Source organism: Solea solea, chromosome 2, assembly GCF_958295425.1.
Source record: "Solea solea chromosome 2, fSolSol10.1, whole genome shotgun sequence".
Classification (NCBI taxonomy): Eukaryota; Metazoa; Chordata; class Actinopteri; order Pleuronectiformes; family Soleidae; genus Solea; species Solea solea.
The window spans coordinates 5,654,438-5,666,923 of NC_081135.1; the positions used below are offsets into that span (position 1 = coordinate 5,654,438).

Below are 12,486 nucleotides of genomic sequence, written 5' to 3' on the forward strand. Positions count from 1 at the left end.
AATACCTGCAAGTCTCTTTTAAGTTAGACTAAAACCTATAGTGTGTGGTTTGCCAGGTACTGTGTCAGACTGATACCAGCCTTTGCATCGTATCACCTTTAAATGATGAGGTTGTTTGAAGAACATGGGAAGAATCTGAATCATTCAAATTCAAAGTATAAAAAATGCTTAGGAATTTGCTTTGCACACAGACAAATCTTATTCGAGATGTTTTTAAAACAAGATGTATCCTCGAGTTATTACTGGCCTTATAAACATTTGCATCATCAAATAGCAGTTGTTGAGGAATGCAAATTCATGAGGAAAAAATGTTGCTGAAGGTTATTATTTGAATCTCTAGCAGTAGTACTGCCAGATATATATATATATATATATATATATATAAATAAATTTAATAAAAAAAATTAATTTTTTCTTTTTTCGCCGGATTTGTAAAACTGTGAAGCAGTCAGTGTGTCGGGGTAAGAAGGCAAGAAGATGGCTTACTCTGAGGCAGCTACTCATCATTAGTATTTGCAAAACCAGAGAAAAGCAATTTTATGCTGTAAAATAAGGAAGCTGTTTCAGCAGCTAAAGGCTATAAAAGCACTAAAACTGATTTGATTCAATAAGTCCACATCATGGGATACATCCTGAGATATCCATTATTTTATGAGAGAAGATGACACTGATAGTAGCTGGAATCAGACCAGGGAGTGGAATGGAGGCAGGGTGGAAGGCCATTTGATCTCCAATACAGCTTGCGGTATACTCTATTAGATAAAAAAAAAAAAGAAAAAAATCAATGTCTGTTTCTCGTAGTACCTTAGTTCATGTTCTAAGAGTGAGAGGCAGTAATACTCAACAGTGTTCAGGCGACCCTCTGGATTTGCTAAAGGGAGAAATTAGGGGATGTTTTAGAAAACAAAAGGTGCAGCCTTGAGATGGTAACTCAGAGTGACAGCCTATGATTAACACAATGTATTCTCCTTGACTAGCAGAGACAATAAGTCTAGAGTGTGTGGTAAATGCTGCTCAGAGTATGCACTCAGCTGTTTTTGTTACATGTGTTTGTGTTTTCATGGAAAGGAATTAAAAAAGAGCGTTGATTAATTAGCACCTGCAAGGCCATAAGGTGAGATTAGGCTTGTTTTTATATAGTCTACAACAAGTTTGTGGCTTTCTAGCTTCCATATCTTAAGCCTTACATCTTTCTTTTCACATCAGCTCTCAAAACAGCAGGTATTACAAGTTACCACTGGTGAAAACTAAGGAATTCTTCTTATCGAGAACCCAGGTCTGTATTTCCCTCTAACAAAGTTTGACAAAGAAACACCAATCAGGTTTTTTTTTTGCATTTTCTGACATTTTCTGGACCCAACAATTATTAGATTAATCATGAAAATATTCCGTCGATTGATTGTTATAGTCGCACTCCCTTTACACTAGACATTACAGCATGGTTAGTTCTCACACGGCAGGTGAAATCCATTCATACCAGACAACCACAGGCCTCTGGTGGAGTGGGCGGATGTGTAGAGAAAATTAGGCTGTCAGCCTAGTATGTATCCCATCAAGGTGACACCGGCTGTTCACATATTTAACAAGGAAGTGACTTTATTTATTCACAAAGACTAAATTCAGACACTGCCTGGAGCCAAACTTTTGCTTGTTCAAAATAATCTGCGATTACATCCCTCTCTCCCCTCCCCTCCCCTGGTGTGATAGCAAACACCACTTAGGTCACTGTGTCATCTGTGTTTTCACAGATGACATTCAGGAAAGTTGAAGTATAAGAGGAGGAGGGAAGTGGCTACATTTTGGTATAAATACATCGTGGTCATTAATGGAGACCTCTAAGCTTTGAGGGTTGTATAAACCCCAGGATTAGCACAACTGTACCAGACATAGACCGACACTGACAGAATGGTGGTGTCTTTGGTGGGAGCAGGGGGCTTGGCAGACCCAGGGCAGCAGATGGTATAGATTAAACCCCCCCCCCCCCCCCCTCACTAAATCTTTAAAATCAGCCAGGGGACTTGAAAACTCAGGGTGTCAGCAAATGCTCTTGAATCCCATCCATCCTACCTCAGCAACCATCATGTACCCAAACAGCAGCAGCAGGCACGATTAAGAACCCTAACTGATGCAATTTTTTTGTAAAATGTAACTTAAATGTTAAATAATAATACAAAAAGAATTGCTATTGCTTAACTTTATTTGCTAGTAATTGAACAACACTAATGGTCTGACTCTAATCTGTATTTTATGTAGGTATTATTAGCAATAATTAATAATCTGCAAATCAGGTTTGGGCATACATAATGGCACTTCAGTGGTAGCCGAGTCTTTCTGAAAGTGAGCAATGCCCAGAGGAAACCACCAAGATTCTGCATGGCAGCTTTATGGCATTGCTCCCCATAAAAGCAAGCTCAGATTGTATTTTTCAGTGGCTGCGGACAGTCTACCCATGCCTGCAGAGGAGATGGTGTGCACGGGTGCATCAAGCACGTTTCAGCCTTTAGTCAAGAGAGCCTGCTCTGTTTTTTTTGTTTTCTGTTCTCCCCCTCCCACCCTCAGTTTCTGTTTCCAGGCATGGAGGTGAACTCGGGCTGTGTCAATATATTATTGTTTGCAATGACGCAGTATAATCTTTTATTTTATTTTATCTTTGAATTTTAAAAAAGCCATATCATAATGCAGATATTACAGTTTGGTGTTATGCATGATGTGGGGCTCAGAATTTCACTACATTGCTACTAGCACTATTACTTTTCAAGCAAGGCTGGATGTTAAGCCAGCTTGCAGAACATTGGAGTTGTTGGTCTAATGCTGCCCTTTGTAATACATTTGGAAAATTTGAATCCAAGCCAATAATAAAGTGAGGAAAAAAATCCTTATTGAGCAAAAGGGCTTTTTTTTCCCTCTGGGATCTGGTTTAGTGGAGTGTGTAGTTTACAGAATGACACAAATGTCCTGTTTCCTATTGGAAAATACTTAAATGGTTCAATAAAGCGGCAAACATTCTAGCTCTGTTCCACAAATGGTGCATGCTGAGGAGTGGGGTAGAATCAAATTTTGTTTTTAACAGGGTGACAACCAGTATAAACTCAAAGAAATTAGTTTGAGAAAAGGCTATGAGATGCCTTCAAGGAACTCCATAACTCACATAATTTCCAGAAGCTCTCCACCAACCACATGCCTGTTACTGCCACCCCCTTGTGGTAATAGATGTACTCATCAGCACATCATCAATAAAACACTGTTTTTATTTTATAGATTTCTTTTTTTTGGGACAAATGTCCCAGGAACAATGTGATAATCTGTAATTTTAAATAGATTTTGCCCTCTAATGAATTCAGAACCAGTTGCAGTGGCAGAATAGTGGACACATCAGTACACTGGGTGACTTTTAATCAAGTTTCAGATGCCTTGCATTGGTCTCATGGGCCTTGTCAGTAGGAAAGAGAGAGCCAGATTAGATCTGTGTTGTGTTTTAGCTGCGAGGCTAAGGGGAAAGAGGTAGTCCAAGGGGGTGGGAGGGCGCACTGAAGGCCAATTGGGGGGGATTGGTAAATAACTGGGCCATGGGTAAACACTCAGCAGTCTCTGCCATCATCCAATGAACAAGCTTGGAGCAAAAACTACTCTGAAGCCTTTTGATATGACTACCCTCTCCCTCCTTCCCTCCCTCCCTCATCTGCCTCAGTCCACTGGCCTTGCCTGCATACTCTGACCCACAATCCAATACTGCAGTGGAAGCCAAGATCACACAGCAAGCTCCACAGAGCTGAACCAGAAACACTGCCTGCCGTGACCAATCAGAGCTTAACACAGAGAAAGGCACCCACCAAAAAAACCCAGAATGTTGTTGAAAAAAAGCAGAGCTGCACCCAAGCCTATAAAAACTGACTTCACGAGTGCTCCTGTTGAGACTGTTCCTTCAGTCGGACTGCAAATGACCATCCCATGCCACCCTTATCTCCTGTTCTTGTGTATTGAGCTACTAAATCCAACCATATTTCAGGGATTTAATATTCCCTTTTTTTGTGGAAGAATCTGGAAGGAATTGGGATTAAAGCTGCTGTGTGATCACTCATAGTTTAATTGTGCAGCCGTGCCTGCACAATGAAACTATTTAACATGTTGCTCGTCAGTCAGTGTGTCATAATGTTATTTCAGTCAGACAGCCAGTCACGGGTTGAAGCGGGGTGGGGGCGAAGGGTTAGGGGATTGTGGACATGTTACTTCGCGGCATTCTCTGCCTTTTGTGACACGAGCTTGAAACTACCATCAAACTCCTCACATACTGTACATTGTAACAACAATGCTTGATATCTTTAAAACACACCTAGACGTGTTAATCTACGAAAATACGGGCACAATTTTTTGTGTGTTGTACTCATGCAGCAAAAATTACCTTTTCCTAATTTTTAATTAAATTTTAATTTAATTAAATGATGAAAAAGAGTTGAAATTAAATTCCAGCAATAAATGTTTCTTTACACTTAAGCTTTTGCTGCGTAAGTATCGGGATGGAATTTTTTGGTATTTCATAGCTTTGAATTTCAGTAAAAATGTTAATAATTGATGTAGTTGTACAGAGAGAAAAGAGATACTCTGCTCTATGGATTTTTGTTCTCCCAGTCCTGTCTATGGGTGTTGTCACTGGCTCTGCATTTCCTTCTTTTGTTCCTATACTGTTACTCCTTTCTTTCCCCCCCAGTGTTCCTCCATGACAACTCATGCCCTCTCTTTCACCGCTCACTCCCACATCGCTGGGTTTGAGTAATTAGGAAGGAAGCACATTTTAAGAAGATGATTGTTCTATTCTTTGTGAATTGATTTTGAGTCATTTATGGGGGGAAAAAAGTACATGTGCAGGTTACGTTGACAACAAGATCTGAATTAAGACACTGCATACCAGGGTTGGGCAGTAATGTCATATTAGAAGGCATGTTTATAAAGCAAAGCAACTGTGTCCACTAAGACCATTGTTAAACGGGAGTCAAATGCCTTCTATGTGTACTTGAGCTGAAACGATTAATCGGTTATTAATTGATTACTAAATTATTCGACAACTATTTTGATAATCGAATAATAATTTTTTTCATGATTAAAACAAGATTTCCGATTGTTTAAGCTTCTTAAATGTGAATATTTTCTTCATTTCTTTGCTCTGGATAACAAAGAAAACATTAAAAGTCAATCATTTTGGTTTGTGGACAAAACAAGACATTTGAGAACATCATCATTTCCAGGTTTGACGAACGATTAATTCCAGGTTTGACAAATGATTAATCGAGGAAATAATCGACAGATTAAACGATTATGAAAATAATCGTTAGTTGCAGCTCTAATGTGTACACCCTTGAGAAGTGCGGATGAGCTGTTATGTCATCCACACCCGCTGCTAAATATCAATAATCCACCCGATCATCATTCATTGTAGTAGCAGTCTGCTAAACCTATGGAACTCAGCGGCTGCGCAGATCGTCTAGGTCAACTAATTTCTACCCGATGAAAAATAATGTTTTTAGAATGGTCACATTTCAGATCTAGTCAATATGTTAACCTATGTATTGTTTATTTATTTATTTATTTATTTGTTTGTTTGTTTCAACACCGACCCACCCGCAATGCATCCAAATATTGTTTTGTGTGTGTCAAATACACACAGTGTGTCCAATACACACAGTGTTTTTGACAGGAATTTTCTTTACACTTTTGCTGGTTTGCTCCAACAGATCATAGCAGATCTTCACTCTGTTGCAGTAAAAAAAAAAAAAAGAAAAGAAGTGGTTAAATATGAATGAATATCTGGCCATTACTGTGCGTCTCTTGATAGTCATGCTGGTGTTCAGTTGGGGGAAATTCAGGGTTCTTTTCTAAGGTGAATTATTTTTCACATCTGCCATGTTAGGTGCCAATTTTCACTTTCGGCTAAAATTAAATTCCCTTTTGCATCTTGCGTTCTGCTTAGTCTCTGTTACATTCAGTGAATAGGGCAGGATTCATACAGGTTTGTAACATGTTCTATTTGGTTTGAAATCACATGAGAAATAAAATTGAATCTCTTCACACGCATACTAGCATAATCAGGCTGAAATTTATGTGGTAATTATGTTGCGTGTGTACCGATTGGTGGTCATTTTAACTATGAGCTTGTTAATGTTCTGGTGGAAAAAGGCAAGCAAAGGATCATCTGCACCACGAGGAGTCTAACGACTAACCCTGCCACTGGAGATTGAAATTCAGTTTCCTCATCAAAGTAGAATTCCTCCACATATTTAACTCTAAGACTGAACTCCTTTTCCACTCTGCATGTGTACAGCGTAGCCCCCTGTGAAGGCAAAATCAGTGGCACAGAAAAGGCCCACAGGTTGAGGTCAGACCACAGTAGACCAGGGTTGATGGCTTTATCTGCAGCTGCAAGCAGAAGAGGAACATTGGCGCTGTGCCCGGCCGGCAGAGCTACTGCTCTGTCGTGCCACCCTCTGCCTACACAGACAGAGCACAGCTACCTCTCCCCACCCCTTCTTCCCCGATGGAGGAAAGCACAGCTACCTCTCCCCTCCCCTTCTTCCCGGATGGAGGAAAGGGAGGAGCTGGGAGTAAAGGAAACAATTTGGCACGTCATGTTTCCCTTATCTGAAATTACCATAAACGCAGCAAAGCAGACTGTTTACAAAAACGCACACACACTGATTTTGGCTCAAACTCGGTCCCATCTTTCTCCCGCTGCAAAACAACAAATAACAGACGTGGAGCACAATTTTGACACTGAATTGTCAGTCATATTCTCTGTAAACACAAAATTGAAAACGATTGCCCTTAGCTACGCATTATCTGATGTGTTTGTGAGAGGTTCAGTGTTAAAAATGTAAACAAAAAGCATACACACAGCTTTTTGTTTACATTTTTAATCAGGGTTGTTTTGCACCCTGATGTCTACTTCTCTTTTCCTCTGTATGAGTTTGTGTTACATGATTCAGGCTAGAGTTTATATTGGCATTTCTATTGATCTGTGGGTTTGTGAGAGGCTGCAGTCTTTTCAGACAGACAGCTATTTTTCAGCTGTGCATTCTTCCTGTACAGACGCATGCAGAAATGTGAATCCTCTCCACTCCTCTGAATTTGCAGATGAAGCGTGTGTACGATGTATGTTATGTCCATGTATTTGTAGAAGTTGAGATTGAAGATATCCAGGTGATTAAAATTGAACAGCATAGATGTGATAACATTGTGTAAATGAATGGTGATATTTAACCATCTTTTTCCCTCTTCTCTTGCGGCACACTGTGCTCATAACCAGTGAACCAACACGGCCTTCATCTCAAAGATTTATGTGCTTACCTTTTTAGATTTTTATCATTCTGAGTTCCTGCTTTGTAGATACTCAAAGCTCAGCTGTGGTGTTTTTGCTAGAAATGATTGACTCAACTGTAGCCTTCCTGTCTTCTTCACAGCGGCGCAGGGCGAGGAAAGGGAGTGTGCCTTCACAGATCAGCAGCAGCAGTGGCAGGTAGATCGAGTGGCCGGGGGCGAAGGTCGAGTCTCCCCAGAGAACACCACCATCCGCTGTGCCAAGGGCAGTCACTGTTTTGGCTTGTGGGAGAAAAGTCCTCCAGGCGAAGTGCGACTGGTCAAACAAGGTAGGACTGCAGTTTTATTTTATAAAGTAATGCGAATGCAGCAAAATATCTGAATCGAAAATATGACACCAGCAATAATGATTCACTTAGAATAAAGAAAACTGCTAAAGACAGTAGGGATGTCCCGATTCCGATATTGATATCGGTCTGATATCAGCCAAAAAACAAGTAATAGATTATATCGGACTGCCTCTAAAATCTCTGATATAAGCGCTCCAATACAAGCAGTCCGCTCCAGCACTTCTATCCACCAGTGCCCGTTGTGAAAGCCGCACAGAGAGCACATGCTAGCCGTTAGTACCACGCTAGCTCATCCTGAGGCGAGCTGCTAAAACAACATTATTTCATAAACCAGCGCCACCTGTCCGCTTTCAACAGCCTCCGTTAATTATACCCAAAAAACCCAGCACTGCTAAGAGCTGTCTGTGTCCTGAAGCTCCACCCACGGAGCTAAGTAAGTCTGCGGGGCCGGTCCCTGGGCTCCGGGTTTATCTGCGGGACGAGTCACTCACCCTGTGTTGGTTGGACTAATCTAAAATAGAGAAAACAAGTGGGGGGTGTTCTCTGAAGACACGCCGTTACCTCTGAAACACGGGTCCACTGAAAACACCGCCATTAGCACTTGGTACTTTCCTCCTGACGAAATTAACCATGGACTGTATGAAATTAACATGGCAAAAAATCCAATATTCATATGTTGAAGGTTAAAATGTATGTAACCCATTGGTTAATAATAAATGGGTCAGTTTTTCCTCATACCTACTGTTGCTGACTATTGTTCTCTGTTTAAGTAATATCAATTGATCAAGCCTATTCTAACATTCCACACTACAAAATAAGTAATTAAAGTATGTATGATTCGTGCTGATATCGGATCGGATCGGTATCGGCCAGTACTTAAGGCTGCAATATCGGTATTGTATCGGAAGTGAAAAAGTTGTATCGGGACATCCCTAATAGACAGGCTTGGTTACTTTTGCCAAACATTATCTGTCTGCAGTTTCGCAAATGGGAGGATTACATTTTTTTGTCATGTGATAGCATGGTTGGAACTAGCCAGTAACTCGGTGGATTGAAAGTCAAAATAAGACGTTGATTGACACTTTTAAGAAAAACATTTTACATTTGACCAGTTTCTGATATTTTGGGAATTATGGGAAATAGAAGAATGGCTACAGAAAGTATATATTTGCAGTTTACACAAATATTAAGATAAAAACATCTTTAATTCCTCCTTTGTAAATGCCAGGCAGCCTATGGGCTTGTTTTCCGGTCATGAATTTCCACACACTGTAGTTTTATAGGAAGGATACACAAATCCCTGGAGCGACAATAAATGTTCTCTGGAGTGCTTTTCTTCGCTTCCTGAGTTTGAATCAACAGCAGCTCCACCCAGAAGAGACAGAGAACAGCTCTGTGAGCGCTGTACATATAACTTGCTGTTGAATACATTAATCCATCAGGAATCTTTAAAGTAGGACAGTCAAATTTAACATCAATTAATAACTTAATTACATAATGTATTTAAAATTACTTTCTTATTGTATTCTAGTGATTACTAAATCACTGACAAAATCACCTGTGTAGCGTGTGACTCATATTGCCTGTTGTTTTGAGTTTGCCAACCCCCATCCTCACTCCTCCTCTGTCTCTCAGGGTGTTGGACTCACCTTGGAGACCACCAGGGTTGCCGTGAAGACCGCTGCGTGGTGACCAACCTCCCTCCGCAGATCCAGAATGGGACGTACCACTTCTGCTGCTGCGGGAGTGACATGTGCAATGTCAACTTCACGGAGGACTTCCCGTTGCCCAGCCCCACATCTGCACAATCAATCTGTAAGGACTCACCCATTTTCATGTTTCATTTCTCATTTGCAACAGCGTCGATACCAAGTCACCAAACGCACAAAAAGTAAACCGCTAATATTAAGTGATACTGCATTTATATGAGAAAACCTAAACATTCTGTTGTTGTTCATGTTATTGTTTTTGCTCTAATCTTTTTAAATCCAGTATTGTGATAATCCTACTAACAATAGACGATATCCAATATGTGCTCATGTTGTAGTGAGTAACAGTTAGATATGTAGCTCTCATAGGGCTGATACATAGAGCATTTTTTTACATTTTATGTGGATGCATTTATTTTAAATTATCTTTGTGCTGACAAGTTTTTGATATCACTTAATCAATGAAGACATGACATTATATCCTTTTTCCCCCCAGACATAAATTCTCCAGAGAGGTGTTTTTTAAACTTAATGGAGAAGTTTCAAGTACTAGATTGAACCTGTGACAATACAATTGGAAGCAGTAGGCAGAGGGATTAGATGAAAGAAAAAATGTCAGGCACTAACTTGTACATGATGAAAGCTCTCGTACTCCCCTACAGTTCTGACACGTAGGGCTATTAGTAGAGAGGAGTGAATGGATGTTTGATATTGTCAGAGTGGTTGCACTTGCACCTACGTTCTCCTGGTTTCTACATCGACCTCCTCTGATTCATCATTCAGCCACAGGGCTTCCTAATCCTGCCATCCATTAGAGACTTTGACAGCTGTGAGCTGAATAGATGAATTGGTTTGCATTCACAGACAGATTAGCTGATAGACCTTCAGTGTCCTCGCTGTGGTATAGAATGTGTCAGTGGATGATTCCGATTTCTGTTTGCATCAGCGTCCATTTGATGTGGTGTTCAAGTTGCCTGTGAGTTCTTTGTGAGGTGTCAAACAATGCAAACAGGTGCATTTTTAATGGGTCCTTTCTCTTAAGGTTCCTCTGTGAATGAAAGCAATGTGTGGTGGTGGTGGTGGGAGGGGGAGGGCGAACAACGGCGGCAGCTCATCATCTCTCCAGCCCACACATAAACACAAACACACAGTCCGCCGTTTATGTCGTCTCTCTGCATTCCATGGATTACGAGGCGTCTGCTCTGTCTGCGGGCGTGCCTGTGACTCTTCCACTGAGTAAGAACCATGGTCCGACACAGACGGGGGGGGGGGGGGAGGGAGTTGGTTGGAAATAACAATCGGCTGTTAGAATGATCGGTGAGATTCTTGATCAGTGAGAATCAGAATCATGTTTTATGAGTTTAAAAGTCTGTTTTGTCCGGGGGGGTGGGGGGGGGGGGGGGGGGGTGTGTTGTTGTTAGAATGCTAAAGCCCCGACATGCCTGGGCAGATTTGCGTCAGTGTAATTAGAAGTAGGAAGTAGTTTTTGGTGTGATTTTAAGCCAAGCACCATGGATGATGTCATGGTAATTGAAGTAATACTGTTTCAAGTAAATGTAGCAGCACTACAGTGTAGAAGTTGTGGTTTACATGTATAAGGCTGGATATTGATGTTAGAAATATTCCATATGGTATCAATATCAATATGTGGACTTCAGTATCATTTTTTAAAACACTTTTTAAAACCAATTTTATGAAATCAATTTTAACAAAAAAAATCCAAATCAGGGTAAATTATTTCCATTACATCCATAAAATGTCATACATTTTTGAAAAATGTTGATCAGTGTTTACCAAACGTGGAAACTGATGTTCTTTAATGTCTTGTTTTGTCCACGAACCAAGAGGTATACAATTTCAATGATTTCTTTGTTATATGGAGCAAAGAAACCAGAAAATGTTTACATATAAGAAGCTGAAAAATCTGATCGGTTGTTTTAATTATTATAAATAAATGAATAAATAAACGATTATAAAAATTGACTTTTAGTTTAATTTAGTAATTGATTCATCGAATAACCTCTGAAGCCCTACCACATTCCTTCAATTTAATCACTTTTTAGAAATCATTAACTCAGGGACAATGGTCATCGCATCAAGCGGTCTTAATCTGGATTGTCAAAGAAATGAAACATAAAGTACTATGTTAATCTCGTTTGAGAAGCACAACCTTTTTCAAAAATGTACTTCATTAAAAACACTTGGCAAGTTTGAACCTGGTGTTACTTTGAATATCTAAGATAGAAAAGGAGATGTAGATGGTATCTTGCATTGTGGAGGGTTTTAAACACCTTTCATGAGTGGGCTTATGCATGTCAGCGTGTGCATCTGTGTTTATCAGACAACTTCCTGCCCAACCCTCTTGTTGATTATGAACGCCATGACCTTGGCATTTGAGGGTAAGCCTCTATGCGTGCCAGCGTGTGCATGCTCATGCTAATGTCAGTCAAAGCCACCCTCAGGCTCTGGGAGCCATCAATTATTGATAACGCTGGTATCTCACTGTAGCACTAGTGTGCTGACTGATGTAACGGATGCAGGAGAGTGTGTTTCTGTATGAATCCAAGCAGCTGCTCTGGACTTTTATTCACCGACTCTGCACAGTATAGAATAGCAGTATATGAGAGTAGGGGAAGTGTTGGTATATTTATTCTCTCTTTCTAGAATGGCCCTTATAGCTGATGCAGTTTCATTAATCACAAGCAGCAGACAGTTGAAACTGCAGCCACCCCAGCTAACAGCTTTTATCTGCTGCTCCAACCCGATTTATTTAACCAGCTCGCTACTGTTATTTTATTTTTCTGGGTTCTCTCTCAACATTCTTCCTTCTCAGTATTCCTACACTGTCTTTTCTATCTGTTGGCCATGCTTCACTGCCGTTTGGCATAATTGCTGTTTTTCCTCTTCCCTTCATGCGGTTCACAGCATGTCTGTTCCCCTGCAAACACACATACTACCTCACCAAAGAGACACTAACATGTTAGCCTGTGCTTTCTATAATTATTGACCTGCTATTGAGGAATAGGACAATATACAACATACTACTTGTCCTCTTGCCAGTCTATTTAAAAACTTGGCACAACAGTTGCAAGTATGTCACATTAGTGACATAAAGTGCAAAT

General features: G+C 40.4%; 1 protein-coding gene across 2 annotated transcripts in view; it reads left to right on the top strand.

Moving 5' to 3' along the window:
* LOC131476106 (bone morphogenetic protein receptor type-2-like) overlaps nucleotides 1–12,486 on the top strand; it is a 30,044-nt gene that overhangs the window by 3,656 nt on the left and 13,902 nt on the right. For both annotated transcript variants that reach the window (XM_058654615.1, XM_058654605.1), the window contains exons 2-3: nucleotides 7,449–7,634; nucleotides 9,291–9,470. In XM_058654615.1, coding sequence (XP_058510598.1) covers nucleotides 7,449–7,634; nucleotides 9,291–9,470 — 366 coding nt within the window. The remainder of the gene's footprint in view (nucleotides 1–7,448; nucleotides 7,635–9,290; nucleotides 9,471–12,486) is intronic.